The sequence below is a fragment of the Rhinatrema bivittatum genome, chromosome 17, assembly GCF_901001135.1.
Source record: "Rhinatrema bivittatum chromosome 17, aRhiBiv1.1, whole genome shotgun sequence".
Taxonomy (NCBI): domain Eukaryota; kingdom Metazoa; phylum Chordata; class Amphibia; order Gymnophiona; family Rhinatrematidae; genus Rhinatrema; species Rhinatrema bivittatum.
The window spans coordinates 27,013,738-27,030,438 of record NC_042631.1 but is presented as its reverse complement, the minus strand read 5'-3'; the positions used below and the strand labels follow the sequence as shown (position 1 = coordinate 27,030,438).

Here is a 16,701-nt window from a genome sequence, read left to right as displayed (position 1 = left end):
CTCAAATAAGAATTTAATAAGGGAGTGGAGTTCGATCTCCCTGCAGCACAGCAGTGGATGTGATTCGTAGGCAGCAGGACAGGGTAGGCCACTGGGGTTAGAGTTCAACCAACTTTTTAACCCCACACGCGGCATCAGCAACTATGGAGCTTAGGGCAGGGGGCGAAACTTTTGTTTGGCTCCTCCCAGCAAAAAGGGTGTTCTGCTGCCCGTGAGATGGGAGAGAAGAATATGGAAGAGAGCAGGAGTGAGAGACCTGAACAGGAGACAGAGGGAAAAGAGAAAAAAGTTACAGAACAGATAAGGATCTGGACAGAAGCCTGGAAGGAAGCAAAAGAGACGGGTTCCCAATGGGACCGTGAGGTACCTCAACGTGATCCCTGCCCCCTCCCCCAATGTTCTGCCTATCCAAGGTGTGCCCCTTCCTTGGTGATGTGGGGTGCTGTTGCCCTACCCCCCCCCCCCCCCCCCCATATGCCTTCAAGTATTGATGCCAATGTGGATGCTATTCTGCTTCTCACTCCATATACCAATTTCCTGGAAACCCATAATGTTATAGGCAAACATCACACGAATTGCTTCCTTTCATTGACTTTGATGGAAACGAAACACCATGTTATAAAAAAAAAAAAGAGACAAAATGGTTTGCCAAGAACATAAAACACCCCTCCTAGAGCCTACTATGGTTACTTTAAGATCTGGTGTGAGCTTCCTGGTTGAAGCCCCAGACTTCAGCAAAATTTGGTAGGGATGTGAATCGTTTTAGGACGATTAAAATTATCGTCCGATAATTTTAATATCGTCTTAAACCGTTATGGAACACAATACAATACAGATTCTAACGATTTATCGTTATAAATCGTTAGAATCGTGAGCCGGCACACTAAAACCCCCTAAAACCCACCCCCGACCCTTTAAATTAAATCCCCCACCCTCCCGAACCCCCCCCCCAAATAACTTAAATAACCTGCGGGTCCAGCGGCGGTCCGGAACGGCAGCGGTCCGGAACGGGCTCCTGCTCTGAATCTTGTCGTCTTCAGCCGGCGCCATTTTCCAAAATGGCGCCGAAAAATGGCGGCGGCCATAGACGAAAAAGATTGGACGGCAGGAGGTCCTTCCGGACCCCCGCTGGACTTTTGGCAAGTCTCGTGGGGGTCAGGAGGCCCCCCACAAGCTGGCCAAAAGTTCCTGGAGGTCCAGCGGGGGTCAGGGAGCGATTTCCCGCCGCGAATCGTTTCCGTACGGAAAATGGCGCCGGCAGGAGATCGACTGCAGGAGGTCGTTCAGCGAGGGTTCCGGCGCCTCGCTGAACGACCTCCTGCAGTCGATCTCCTGCCGGCGCCATTTTCCGTACGAAAACGATTCGCGGCGGGAAATCGCTCCCTGACCCCCGCTGGACCTCCAGGAACTTTTGGCCAGCTTGTGGGGGGCCTCCTGACCCCCACGAGACTTGCCAAAAGTCCAGCGGGGGTCCGGAAGGACCTCCTGCCGTCCAATCTTTTTCGTCTATGGCCGCCGCCATTTTTCGGCGCCATTTTGGAAAATGGCGCCGGCTGAAGACGACAAGATTCAGAGCAGGAGCCCGTTCCGGACCGCTGCCGTTCCGGACCGCCGCTGGACCCGCAGGTTATTTAAGTTATTTGGGGGGGGGGGTTCGGGAGGGTGGGGGATTTAATTTAAAGGGTCGGGGGTGGGTTTTAGGGGGTTTTAATGTGCCGGTTTTTCGATTTTTCGATTTTTCACGATTTTTAACGATTTTTCATGATATTTTACCCCCCCAAACGGCAACAATACGATTCCCTCCCCCTCCCAGCCGAAATCGATCGTTAAGACGATCGAGGACACGATTCACATCCCTAAAATTTGGAGCAGGAGGATTGCAACTATTTGCCAAGCAAAAAGCAACTTTGCTCGTCAGAGTGATAGGGTAAAGGAAGAGACATTATTTTAGCAATTGGTTATCTTCTAAATATAATTTCAGCAAGGAAAATGTCAGCATATACACATGACAACTTCCTAGACATGCATGGGCAGGAACTCTGGGGGGGGGGGGGGGGCGCAGGTTCCATCTACTACTCCCTCATTTCAGGAGCCCCAATCTCTTTTACTTGCACTCTTTGTCACCTTTGCACTCTTTCCTCTCGTCCCTCCATCTCTGGTTCAGTTCTCTCCCTCCACCACCTCTCTCACCCCGTGATGTGCTGAAGGGGGCTCTGGAAGTCTCTCTGCCTGGCCTCACCTCCCATCACTTGCACTGAGCACATTCTTTTTCTGAGAGCAGAGCTTGCCTCACCCGGCAGAGCACAGCTGCCGACATTCGTAGCGCTTCACTGTCCCCCTCCTCCCCCTGCATCTCTTCCCACACCGTCCCTTCCATGCTCTTATCCTCTCATCGGCTCCTCCAGGTACTCCCCCTTCCCGGTCCCCCCTGCGAGAGAGAGAGAGGGAGGTGCGGGGTCCCCGTCCCCCCCCCGGGGCAGAGGCCTGAGAAGGGCGCCCGCTAGGTCCCACCGGCCGCACTCGCAGCCCGCACGAGCCGCGTTCCATCGCTGCTCCTCCTGAGCTCGCGCTTCGCCCGAGGACCCCGCGCGTGCAGGAGCCCGGGAGCGCGTGCGGCAGGAGTCAGTTCGCGCGCTGCAGGTCTCCTCGCGCCCGTGTTGGCAAAGTGCTGAGGCGGAGGAGGCAAGCGGAGACATTTGGTAGGCTCGTCCCAAATTGTCATGGAGCTCCCAGGGAAGAATCCGGCGTCTATTGCTTTCCCTTTCAATAGATACCCAAGGTAGAATTTTTTGTTAGAAAAAAAAAAAAAACACAACAACCAAACCAACCGAAATTGTGTGCTTTGTATCTCGTGTCCTTTCCGCTCCGAGCAGAGTCCCAGCTCAACCATGTCCTTGGCTTTCTGTGGGAATGACAATAACTCGGCTGCATACAACGTGGACAATGGAGTGCTGAATAACGGCTGCTTTGTGGATGCTCTGAATGTGGTGCCCCATGTGTTCCTGCTGTTTATAACCTTCCCCATATTATTTATAGGTAAGTCGAGATTTCTAGGGATGGAATGTCCTGCGTCGGGAGCCCGTGCTTCATGCATGGATTTTATAACCTGCCCTCTTGCATTGTGATCTTTCTTTGCTGCGCTATATCTGCATGCAGTGGACCTTTTTTTACGGATTAGATTTTAAGAGCCGATTTGTCCTTTGCAGGAGACATGAGTGGCAATTGAATAGTAATACAGATCAAATTAATCTGTATTGCAGGTTATATAAATTTTAATTCTGCGTCTATTGAATAATTGTTAATTTCATATATTTATTTGATAATATGACAAGTATTGTGTGGAATTGTGTTCTTGCTTTTGTTTTTTGCGCAGTAATCCTTAGAAATCATAGATCAGCTGTGACAGACTATTTTCTAAAATTGCTTAGAGACAGCAAACAGATATTTCTGTTCTAACATGCAATAAACTCAATGAATCTATTCCATGTTGTGAACCTTTAATTTGAATTTGTGGCTATGCTTAATGGCTAGGGTCTTCTGCACTGACTCTAATGCACAGTTCCTGCTTCACCCCTCCCCTCCCAGGAAGCAAGCCTAAAGAGCTAGAAGGGGAGGAGATGAGGCTGGAGCAGAGGCTGCCTAGCAAAGAAGAGCCTCTAACATCACTGCTCCAGCCACCATCTCTTCTGTCCCAGAATAAAAAAGCAGCAAATGGAAAAAGGGGGGGGGGGGGGAAACGACGACAAATGGAGAGGAGGGGGGGCTCTTCTTTGCTGTCCTGTATCAAATCCAACCCCTCTACTCTTTTCCCCTAGGATCTGCCTGTTGCTGGCAGGGCAGGAGGGGAAGGGCTGGAGCAGGAACAGCCCTCCCTGGGCCACACCTGGGATGCCTGTGAGCCATTTCTGAGGAGGTGAATGCTAGGGGAGGCTGTGCAAGGAGGGGTGAGTGATGGGGGGAAATGAGGAGAGGGTGAATGCTTGGGGTGCAGTGCGAAAGGGATGCATTTTAAGGATGTGAGAGGGGGGGGGGGTGAACTCTGAGGCTGAAGTCAGGACTGAAAACTTGGATTGTTTGGCAACTTACATTCTCCCCGTGGTCCATGCTTCCATGTGTTTTGCAATTGGTGTGAGGGCTAGGATGGGGGAGGAGGGATGGGGTGAGAAAGGGCAGGGTTAAAAGATACAAGTGAACCATGTGGAGGGTTTGTCTTTGATAGAATGTAGTGGGAGAGTGCAAGGGTGCAAGAAAGCTGGTGGAAAAGGAGGTAGGCATTTGTGTGGCAGGAGGTGTATGAAAGAATGCCAGTGATGTGGGAGTGGGGCAGAGGTGGTGAAGGAGGAGGGAGAGTGACAAAGAGCCAGAGCGATGATGGGGGTGGAGAGCAAGGGGTGAGAGAGAGAGAGGCATAGGCATTCATTGGAAGGAATGGTTGGAGAGACAGATACACACATAGAGAGGTGAGGAGAATGGTTTGGTGTAGGTTGGAGGTATAACAGCCAGAATGGGTGATGGGGAAAAGTGCATAAGAGGCTGAGCCAGATAAAGATACTGGGGGAAAGGGAAGATTATATAAGGGAATGATGGGGGGTTATGAAAGAATCAAACAGAGGGTGATTGGAACAGCATGAGAGGGGATAATAAGGAGTAAGTCTGGAATGGTTGGAATAGCATGAGCTGGTGGAGTGAAATGAGATGGTTGAGAGGTGGCAAGAGTAAGAGGGGATGGTTGGAGTGAGTCAGTATGAGACTGATGGGGAGTGGTTATAGAGGGAGAAGGGAGCCATATAACAGGAGATTGATGGGGGAGCATCCATTGAGGGGCAGATGGAGAGCTGAAAGGAGAGAATGTTGAGCAGGGAGAACTGGAGGAAAGGAAAGGAGTGAAGGGAGGAGGGGTGAAAAAAAGAAGAGGTCGTCATGCAAGTGAGAGATTAAGAGGGAGAGCAAAGAGAAATGGAGGAAAATGAGATAAAAGAAAAAGATCAACCTCAGAGAGGGGGAGGGGAGGAAGTGGTAAAGACAAGATAAAGAAGACCAATAAAATGGAAAGGAGGGTCTTGGAAAGGAAACAGGAGAAGATAGACAAGAAGGAAACCAGAAAACAGAGACTAGCACCCACCCAGACAGAGGAAGAAAAAAGCATTTTATTTTCAGTTTAATAATTGTAGCTGTATGGCTACTGGATTCTGTGCAGGCTGTGATCACATTTATTGGATCAATGTAAGTATTATCCAAAAATATTCATGATTTATCAAGACTGCATAGTTCTTGTCTTCAGATATGAATAATGTCCGGTTTTATATGTGAAGAAAGAATTTCTGTGGTTTTAAAAGCTCATGTACAATAGTTTTAGATAATTCATATTATCTAAATGATCCAATTTCAAAATCTGCCAAAACGCCCATGATTTTAATGTGGTTTTCAGTGTTGAGTTGTATGTTTTATGTGCAATGTACTTTTTGTTATCTGGAGAGAAATGGTGGAGGATTAAATAAATGTGTGGAAAGCAGTGCATCACCAAGTGGAACAGAGCTGGTGAGAACCCCTTGATAAGAAATTGGTATCACATCACTGATCATGTTTCCTCGCTTCCGGTGCATTTGCCTTTGTGGTTGGTGTACATTATGAAGACAGTTTTGGTACTGCCTGTAAGCTCATTTTTCTTTGAAAATAAATGTTCGTGGCATGCACACAGTGTGTTGGTGTTTTGAAAATGTAATCACAACACATACTTTCCCTCCCCTGACCTAGCCCCATTCACTTTTTTTTATATGAGCAAAAGTGTGTGTGCTTTGAAAGAACTTGCATAGTTTTACCTGTTCTAGGGGGTGGGGGGGTAACTTTCAAACCATGTTTTTATGTGGGTAAACACACACTTACCCATGTGAAAACTTCTGAATATTGCTCCCCTATAAGGCCAGCAGGTCCCAGTTCTGTGATTTTGTAAGATCGTTCTTGGGGGAAGAGGGGTGCGCTGATCATAGACCCTGAGGTTAATTATCATAATCTCAGAGTGGGGCCCTGTGTGTTCAAGTCCCTGAGCCCCGAATCTAAGCACCTAGCAATGCCCCTTCTAGGAGTAAGGTGTCCAAGTTTCAGATGTGGTCAAGGTCTAGGTTAACAGGAACCCACACAGAATGCTGCTTTGAAATACTAATGTGATAAGGTTCTTCTTCCTTAGGGCTGGATTTACTAATACCGCTGGGCTCTTTGAATCCCGTGGTAACGGGGCAGGGGGCGAAACGGGGTGGCGGTCCTGCGATAGCCGGCAGCGATCGCACCTCTGCGGTGCGATCGCTGCCGGCTTCACTCCAAATAACTACACCACAAAAGGTGTAATTATTCGGCACGAAACCGGCAGTGAAAACGCAGCGTACCTTTCGCTGTCAGCCCCGGTGCTGCCCCGACTCCTCCTCTTCCGGGGCTGACGCCTCCCCGACTCCGCCCCGATCTTGGTATCGCACGCGATAAGGGACTTTTCGCGTGCGAAACGTCCCTTATCACGTGCGATCCACTTGGGAAATGATCCCCCTTAGTTTCCTAAGCCAAGTTCTCATTGCACAAATGCTCATCATAGGTAGACCAAGGAGTGAGTCAATGTGCAGAGGTTAAAGCAGCAGCTCCTTTAGCCAAGATAAGTGTGATCTGCTTCTTTAAACTGCTCAGGTGTGGGTGGAAGGTTTTTGTTTGGATTATTGGCAAAAAAAAAAAAAAAAAAAGCTGCACCACCCTTGCAGATTTTTCTCATTTTAAGTGAATTCTAACAGTAGTCTATCAGATACATATCCAGTCCCAGAAAAGCTCTCTTTTTGTTCTAATAGTCTAGTTTTCCTGCTAGTAGGAGGCTGGCAGTTAGGAAGGTCATAAAGAATCAGTGAAAGCTTTCCATGTTGAATAATAAGGGCAAACAGTTTTAGTCTCAGAATATCAGTAGCATAGTATAAGAGAATTGTATGCAACTCTTTCTTGTCATTGTACGATATTGTATACAGTGTCATTATTACTGAACATTCAACAAAGCATGAGTAAGCATTGGCAACTCAGACGGGGGAGTTTGGTAGTGCATGCCAGTGATTCATTGTGCTTAATGGTCAATTCTAGAAGTTACAGCTAGTCTAATCACATGAAAATAACCTAACTAAGATGAAACGCAAACTGCATTATTATGGTGCTATCATATTGAAGTTTTAGTTAGGCTGTAATGCATTTTTCATATTTACATGCAAACAAGTTGTAATGCTTTCCTTGGTACGCATCAATAATTGTCCTAATACTTCTTCACTTAAAATCTAGGATGGGGCAGCCAAAGTTCCAAAGTGCACATACATCACAGCACCTGGCTTCACTTTCCAGGACATAACTTACGCTGGATCTTCACTTTCATCCTTTTGTTTGTGCTGGTGTGTGAAATAGCAGAGGGGATAGTGTCAGATGGGTAAGTGGAAGCATAATTTCCAAGATAACAGGGGCTATTTTTAAAGGGGTTGGACGTACATACTAAACTGTGGCGAAATATCTGATCTCAGCCAGTAAATGTGTTAATGTGATCTGTGTTCAGGGCGATTAGCTTCCAGGGCCTTGCCAAGAAATTCTGCAAAGCTAGCCAGCAACCAGCACAGACAGCAATGGACAATCTCAGTTTCTTTAGCTAAAAGTTGGCCAATGGGCAATTATAGATAACCTTCTTGTCGCATGTGGCTACATTTGTTGACAGGGTATATGTCTGTCTTAATGTTGCACCCTACCAAACCATGGATGCAAATGGCAGTAATTAAAGACACAAACTAGTTTTATTATGTTCCATTTTATATTTTTATTTATTAAAATACATTCACATTTTAGCAAAACCACATCAAGCAAGCAAATCACCATCCTGCCCTGAGGTTAGTGGTTCTCAGTCTTTGCCACACAGTGAGCCATATTAGCAGTGAGCTCATTCTACGAAAGTCACATTCATGGCTTTCTCCTTTTTAAACTGTGGTTTTAGCTCTTGTTTTGTTATATTCTCTGCCATCTGAATTTTTTTTTTTAATTCTGCTGCTTAGATTAGCCACATCAAGGGATGTAAAGAACCAATTTCTCCTGAGCATCACTGAATGTAATGGCTCTTCTGTTAATATATTACATACAGTACTACAAACGTTTCCATATATGCATAAATACAGAAAATATATCCCTTTGAATTTCTTTATAATCACAAGATTTTGTTACCTGCTTGAACTGTATTAAAGCCCAATTTGAATGGCACGTTTCTGTGTAAATGCAGCTCATGTGTCAGAAGAACTGAGTGTCCTTTTGGTTGTGCAATGTTGGTACAAAATTTCTCCTTCTCTAGAATTAGTCCATCAATAAAACAGTAAAGTTAATTTTTCACATTATATAGCTCATTTTATTATTATTATTATTATTACGCTTGAAACATAGGGAGGTAAAGTAACTTGCCTAAAGTTGTAAAAAGAGGCAGTGATTATCAGGGTTGAAACCTGTACGTGTCTGGCACCTGGTTCTGAAGTCAAATCACTAGATGGCACCTGTTCATCCCCTATCATAACCATCAACCACCACAGATTTCATGGGTCTGCTAAAGATAATGTTCCTATGGACAGAACTCAAAAGCTGCCTTAGCAGCAGGGTTTCCGTGAGCTATCTTTTTTTTTCACAGCAAAACTTTCCGAACATCTGGGAGAACTATTCAGAATAAAACAATTCTTGTGGGTGGCGGGAAGTACTCTACTGTAAGCAAAGATCAGCTGGCGTAGAGTGAAGGAAAACATTTTTATGACTACAAGAGGCTGAGAATATTGTGTGCTGGCATGCACAGAGGACTCCTAATTAATTGGCTGATGGCTGATATGCAGTTTAGATGCAGGACTCAGAAACGACTGGAAAATGTTGTTTATAAAGACAACCAGTCTGCAAAGTTAGAACAAGTCTATAATACTGCATGTGATATAATAATATTTAAAAATTATAAGAAGATGTGCCTGGTACTGGAGTTAAAATGTTAGGTACAGTGATTTGTACTAATCTACAGTGAACATCAGTTTTTGGTCAGAATTCCCATTTTTATTTTACAAATTAGTTATTTTTGGACAGCATGTTACTTACAAATTAATTTTAAACCACTTAAAACTATAAGTAAGGATGCAGCACAATTAAACTGAGGTTTGAAAAGAAGAAATGAATAGATGAAGTTACCTACATCTTGTGAAGCAAACAGCAAAATGTAATTGTTTGTGTGATTCTATAAGTAAACATTCAGCCAAGAATCCCACAGCACAGAGCTGTCTCCTTGCACAGACAAAATATCAAAATAGCTTCAGCATCTGAATAAAATGTAGCTGATTACAGACCTCCTCTATTGCATGTTCACCAAAATGTACGCAATGTCCATTTCACACCTGGGGACAATTTTCAGAATATGCACGCGGCTTGCAAGGATATCCTCCAAACTAATTTTCAAAGGAAAACTCCCTGCGGAGATTCCCTTTGAAAATTTGGGCCAGCGAAGAAAAGTCTGTAGTTTGTACCTGTAGACTTTGCACCTGCCTTGAAGTTGTTATTTATGAAATTCCTTATGACTGTTTCCCGGGGGGGGGGGGGGGGCTGCATTATTTGGGACACTCACAAGACACCTCAAACGGAAGTATGTCTGATTCATTAATTGTGTGTGAGATATTTGTGATATCACAACCAATATGGGCCAATCAAATCCATTTTACCTGACACATATAGGCATAAAAGTCAGCAAAAAATTTGAAGGTGATTTTTTTTTATTGGACTAACTTTAATAACGTGTGACTTATTTATTTTATTTATTTATTTATGAACTTTTAATATACCGGTATTCGTGGAACATATCACGCCGGTTTACAATTAACAAAAAAGAATGGAAAATTACATTGAACGGGGCGAGGGGAGCAGGCGAGAAGGGGAAGAAGAGGTGGGCAAGGGCGCGAGTAAAGGAAGGGAAAAGATAATAGGAAGAAATTAAGAGAGGTATATTCCCATCATTTCTGAGAGGTATAGTCCCATTAGGAGAGGTATATTCCCATCATTTTAAATTGAGAGATATTCCCATCATTTCTGAGAGGTATATTCTGAGCGGTATATTCCCATCAATTTCTAAGAGGTATATTCCCATCATCAGATCAGTGTACTGAACTTTGTATAACTCATGAAAAATAGTCATAAATATGTGAGGTTAAATAAACTATAAAAAAAAAAAAATATGTGAGGTTAGTCCAATAAAAAAAGATATTGTCTACAATTTCTTTCTCGACCTTCATTTCTATACATTTAAATAGACTAACTCAGCAAGCACAGTACTTTATCCCTGATAAACAGTGAAGCCCTGTTCTTTCTGAGCTGTGTGCATGTGTGCATGCACACTGGTCATGAACCTTGTGCACACAACATAATACAGTGTGTACAAGAAATCCCAATATTAGCATTATTCCGGCTCATAGTGCACAGATTTGAACTTGGCTTATAAAATGTTGCACACAAAGAAAAGGTTTGCTCATTTGGTCTTTCAAAAATTTGAGAAAACATCGCTGATAAGTGTAGAATGGATAAAAGCCCTTAGGGCCTACTTCAAGCCTTTAGAGCTGGCATGCATCTCGAGTTTAGAAGGGATTTACATGCAAAAAAAAAAAAAGCCAACTTGGACACTTGTATGCATAAATTTCAACCATCTTAGTCTGTGATAGCTTTTATTGGATCAAAATAAAAAGGTGTAACATTGCTTGAGCTGTTGAAACCACACAGGTCTCATCTGAAGGTGGACCTATGTAGTCTTGATGAAAGCCCCATGTATTACGCCATCTTTGATGCACAAACAGTAGACGCTGGCACTAAAGTTTGAATCAAGTCCTTAGTGAAAGGAGAACTGGTCTAGAAAAAAAGGTTTATGCTATTTTCTAATAGAGTTTGTGCATACCATGCAGCTGCCAAAAATAAGAAAGGGCAAATTAATTAAGAGACAATTAAATGTGCATCAGCAAGTACAAGCTAAGGATTTAGGAACAGTGCTTAGGGATACAAGGACACTCGGTAGAAAAACCATTTCATTCGTGCAAGGATGCATTCAGCAATTTAAATAGTTTTCTCCTATCAAATGCCAATACTATATGTACACCCTACTGCAATTCTAAGGCCCCAACAGCTTCTAACCATTCTCCTGCTGAATTCTTTGATAGTTCCCTTGACTCACGTTTAAAAGTCTGATGCCATAGACCCCAATCTAGGACCACTTGTTTTACAAATAGAATCCAACAGGGCAGATATGCTTCAGTGTAAAATTTGCTCTGGAGTTTAGCAATTAAGATATCCCAGTGTTTATATTGGTGATTGGTGTAGGTGAGGGGCAAATGCCAGTGCAAAACCAGAGCAAAATCTGGATAAACCTGCACGGTTATATTTATGGAACCCGTCGCCAGCACGCTTAAAGTTTAAGGAGCAGCTTTCTTGCTGTAATAAATAGATGTCATGATTTCAAAAAGGAAAATGTAGATTATTTTTCCTTATATATATTAAAAGGTACTCAAGTACACTCCTTGAGTGGAGTAATAAATTGAACCTTCTAGTTAGGGTTGAAAATAAGGTTTTAAGCACTAGTGTAGACGAGTATCGATGTGCAAGATGATGCCTGCAGAAGGAAAACTTGGCTATGTTGCAACATCGGGATCAGTGATCTAAAGGTTTGGAAACAGAGACAGTTTTTAGAACAGGCTACATATTATTTTATGGAAGTTGCCTTTTACCACCTTGGCATTTTTGTGCATGAGAGCTGAAACGAGGGGGTGAGCCAAAAGGACCTTATCTGCCAAGAGCTGCTGTGCGATTCTGTTTAGGTCTGGTTTTCTTCTGCCTGATTGCTTTGCTGCTGTCACGGTCTGGTGTCTTTTTCCATTCCACTCCTTTTTTTTAAGGTGTTGTTGCTGCAGATATCGGACTGTGATATCTGTGGAGAAATTAAGCATTAGGAGGAGACGGACTATGCAGCAGTGAGTTTCTGCTACAGACGCAGTTCTTCAATAATCAGAGTACGAAAACCCGAAGATAAAAGTATTCAGTTGTAGATGGGATATAGACAGAGAACTTTTACTAAAGGGGTGGTCCGGGGGTGGGCGGGGGCAGGGTCAGAGGCTCCCGGCACAGCGACCATTTACCGCTCTGCCGGCGTGCGCAACTTACTTCAGCCCCAGGGCTGAAGTAAGTTTTAGAACGAAAACAAAAAAAAGGTAGGGGGAAAGGGTGGGTGAGGAAGGGAAGGTGGGGTGGGGGGTAGGGGTTCCCTTCGAGGCCGCTCCGATTTCGGGAGGGAACGGGGGACAGCAGCGTGGCTCGGAGTGGGCTTGGCGCGCGCAAGGTGCACAATTGTACATGTGTACGCAACGGGTAGTGCACGCACATGTACTCCCGCACGTACATTTGAAAATCTACCCTGCTGCCTTTATAGCTTGCAATATATTTGAGGTGTACAGTCACAAGTGGTCAGACTTTTAAAGCCCAGTTGCAGTTACCTTAAATACATTTTTCCATCACAGATGTCAATAACGTGAAGATTCATCTTTGCTCTTGGGTGCACACTTTGGGGTTCCTTTTCAGAAAGATTTGCATGTGGAAAAGTAGCGCATATCACAGTAATTTTCAAAAGCCCATTTATGCATGTAAAGTGCATTTATGTGCATAAAACCCAGTACTAAGTGCATAAATCCTTGTTTAAATTACCCCCATAGTCGGTGAAGGCACTGCTGGAGGCAAATGTTTAATTAAAGCCATTCTTGTGACTGGTCAGACATAGAAATACCAGATTGGGTTTATAAACTTTAATATCACATTAGGATTGGGTGTGTGTCCTCCAAGCACATTTCTACCTGAGCCAGGACCAATTTTTCTGTACCCAGAGCAGAATTAGGTCCCCCACTCTTTTTACTTACCACCGTCTACCCTGACATAGTGCTTTGTCTGTTAGCATCAAAGGCACAGCTGTCCTTATAATGGTGGCAGCTTCAGCAAAGCACTACTCTCTTTCTCTCCCCCCTCCTACTCAGCATCTCCCTCTTTGTCTTCCCCCATCCGATGCTTGGCAATCACCAGTGCCTTCAATGACTATGGAGGTGATTTTCTTCACCTCCCCTCCTTCCCCTGTATTCCCCTCTCCCCCACTCCACTCTGTACCCTGAGTGCCTCCTCTTTCTCCCCCCACTCCTTGCCCTGCATCCCCCCTACCATTTGTCCTTCCTTTTCCTCCCCTCCCGCGCTACTTGCCTTGCATTCCCCTTTCACTCTCAATCAGCCCCCTGTCTTTTTGGTCCCCAATCTACTGCACCACCATCTTTACTCCTGCCAAACGGCAGCCACCTTCCCCCTCCCTCCTTCCTATGCTCCTCAGCCTGAGCTCCTTAGGTCCTTCAGCCTTGCACACCTTCCTCAATTACTTTTCATGCTTATAGGCTCCCCCTCAGGTTTTTCTAATTAAACTCAACTCTCATTCTGTCCCCACCACAAGCCTTCCCAGAACAATCCTGCAAAATCACATAACTGGACGTCATACTTTTAAATATTTAACTTTATTTTGCAAAATATATGTTTCAGAAATAATGTCACAGTCTGAAGAACGTGTTCTGTGATTTTTGGAAATAGACTAGTTTAAAAAAAAAATACCAAGAAATAGCTAAATTTGTCAATTAAAAGAAGCTCGTACTACAATCTCTGAAATGGCTGGCTGAGCTGAACTGGAGTCTTTTCCCTTCACTACTCATCATAGGAAAAACATTCAATTCATTGATGTCACTTCTGTAATAAAGATACAAAGTCTCTCCATTACCAGGCACTTTGTGAAGTAACACAAAACCCTGCAAAAAGTCATTTAGAAACTATATAGCAAACCTGCCATATCAATACAGCATTAACTCCCAGCACTCAAACAGCGACAACCCTGTATGAAAAGGCAGCACTGCAAATATTCCAGCTGGGCCTAAAACACCAATACTCCTTCTAGTGAGAAAACAGAACATGCTGGACTGCTACAGATCCTTGCACAGAACCTACCCGCTAGCAGAATACGTCAACTTGCTTACACATATACAGCACAGACCCTCACCAAATCTGAATTCCTCTGTTCTCTTATCCTCTCTAGTTCCCACCTCATCCCTCCCCTGCCTTTTTCTGTTCCCTGTAAAGAGGAGGAGAGAGGGGAAACGAGAGAGGAGAAGGGGCTGGATTAGAAGGGGCTTCTTTGCTTTGCACTGTGCTCTGTCTAGCAAGGCTCACATCTAGGCTGCATGCTGCCTGGGAGGGGAGGGGCTGGAGTAGGAAGCAGAGGGCTGATCTCTGCTGCCTGAGATTCAGGGCGCTGGCCAAATAGGGTCATCAGGGTAGAGGGGGCTTGACACCTGGGGCAGCTGCCCCTCTTCCCTGCCCCAACCAGTCCTGGCTCTGATTTCTACACTGTTTTCTAGCAAACTGATATTCAGAAGATTCTCTGTAGTTCTTTTGCGGTTGCCTTGGTGGTAACTGATAATATCCACTGGCAGGCAGCCTTTCAGGCAGCAATAAAAAAGAGAACAAGTTTTGTGTTTTCTTCTCAGTGTCACTGCAAAGGAGATTGTTGATGGTTACATATTTTACAGTCCAAGGAATATTTTGAAAGCTCACTACTTATCATTTCTATTGTGCCACTAGATCTACGCCCTTTAGAGAGAGTCCCTAGCTTACTTTCTAGTCAAGACACACAGCGGAGACAAATAGGAGGTGTCAGGAAATGTATTTATTACAGTACTCGGGGTTGAAATCGATAAAGCTGTGATCAGGAAGAGCCAGGATTTGAAGATTTAAAAGTAACCTCAGAAAGGAAGCTGGGGGTAGGGAATTAGGATGGACTTAGAATATGACCTTACATTGTTCTATTGTATCTTTTCAGGTTTTCGGAATCTCGTCACTTACATTTGTATATGCCAGCTCTGATGGCCTTCATGGCAGCCATCACATCTATTGTCTATTACCATAACATTGAAACGTCAAATTTTCCAAAATTGTTAATAGGTAAGTTCTCATCTATGGATGTGTAAAATATCTGTCCTGTGGGTTATCTGCTTCTATGGTCTGGCTGATCATGGAAAACTTTCATTGCAATCCAGTAGAGACGAATGTGTGTCACCTGAGTACATTTTGCACTCTGGTGCCTGGATTTTGCCTTTTGCGGTAATGATCGCTCAAGTCAAGTTGAACCAGTGGCTAGTTGAGATTTGAGCTAGATTTTCACACACATTCCTGTTCCTTGCTAAGCATCTGCATAGCAGAGAGAGTACACTGGTTCTGTTTGCTGCCATTTTGCTTCAGAAATTAAGAGACTAATCAGGCACCACTTTATCTAGCATAAGGACATGCCATACTGGGTCAGACCAAGGGTCCATCAAGCCCAGTGGCCAAGCCAGGCCATAAGTACCTGGCAAGTACCCAAAAACTATTCCATGCTACTGATGCCAATAATAGCAGTGGCTATTTTCTAAGTCAACTTAATTAATAGCAGGTAATGGACTTCTCCTCCAAGAACTTATCCAATCCTTTTTTAAACCCAGCTACACTAACTGCACTAACCTCATCCCCTGGCAACAAATTCCAGAGTTTAATTGTGCGTTGAGTGAAAAAGAACTTTCTCCGATTAGTTTTAAATGTGCCACAAGCTAACTTCATGGAGTGCCTCCTAGTCCTTCTATTATCCGAAAGCGTAAATAACTGATTCATTTACCCGTTCTAGACCTCTCTTGATTTTAAACACCTCTATCATATCCCCCTTCAGCCATCTCTTCTCCAAGCTGAACAGTCCTCACCTCTTCAGCCTTTCCTCATAGGGGAGCTGTTCCTTTTTTGGTCTCCCTTCTCTATACTTTCTCCAATGTAACTATATCTTTTTTGAGATGTGGACACCAGAATTGTACATAGTATTCAAGGTGCAGTCTCATCATGGAACGATACAGAGGCATTATGACATTTTCCATTTTATTCACCATTCCTTTTCTAATAATTCCCAACATTCTGTTGCTTTTTTGACTGCCGCAGCACACTGAACCAACAATTTCAATGTGTTATCCACTAGAGATGTGAATCGTGTGATTGATCGTCTTAACGATCGATTTCGGCTGGGAGGGGGAGGGAATCGGATCGTCGCCGTTTGGGTTTTTTAAATATCGTGAAAATCGTGAAAATCGAAAACCGGCACACTAAAACATCCCTAAAACCCACCCCGACCCTTTAAAATAAATCCCCCACCCTCCCGAACCCCCCCCCAAAATGCCTTAAATTACCTGGGGTCCAGAGGAAGGGTCCCAGTGTGATCTTTTACTCTCGGACCTCCGGTGCTTGTAGAAATGGCGCCGGCGCTACCTTTGCCTTGTCATATGACAGGTCAAAGGTAGCGCCGGCGCCATTTTGTTTTTTGTCCCCTGAGGTCAGGAGTGTAGGAGATCACTCCCAGACCCCCGCTGGACCCCCAGGGACTTTTGGCCAGCTTGGGGGGCCTCCTGACCCCCACAAGACTTGCCAAAAGTCCAGCGGGGGTCCGGGAACGACTTCCTGCATGCGAATCATTTTTCCGTACGGAAAAACGATTCGCGGCAGGAGATCGCTCCCGGACCCCCGCTGGACCCCCAGGGATTTTTGGCCAGCTTGGGGGGGCCTCCTGACCCCCAC

General features: G+C 44.6%; 1 protein-coding gene and 1 long non-coding RNA gene across 8 annotated transcripts in view; one reads left to right on the top strand and one right to left on the bottom strand.

The window, feature by feature from the left end:
* The window catches only part of LOC115079418, a 32,796-nt gene extending 29,844 nt beyond the window's left edge, over positions 1-2,952 (bottom strand). The window contains exon 1 of the long non-coding RNA XR_003853285.1: positions 2,829-2,952. This is a non-coding gene — a long non-coding RNA (uncharacterized LOC115079418). The remainder of the gene's footprint in view (positions 1-2,828) is intronic.
* ABCC8 (ATP binding cassette subfamily C member 8) overlaps positions 2,255-16,701 on the top strand; it is a 166,683-nt gene continuing 152,236 nt past the window's right edge. For 3 of the 7 annotated variants that reach the window (XM_029582989.1, XM_029582986.1, XM_029582992.1), the window contains exons 1-3: positions 2,874-3,036; positions 7,297-7,438; positions 14,933-15,054. In XM_029582989.1, coding sequence (XP_029438849.1) covers positions 2,889-3,036; positions 7,297-7,438; positions 14,933-15,054 — 412 coding nt within the window. In that variant the 5' untranslated portion in view covers positions 2,874-2,888. Of the gene's footprint in view, positions 2,406-2,529; positions 3,037-4,298; positions 5,224-7,296; positions 7,439-14,932; positions 15,055-16,701 lie in introns of those variants that run through there. The other 4 variants (XM_029582987.1, XM_029582988.1, XM_029582994.1 and 1 more) reach the window with 4 other exon arrangements.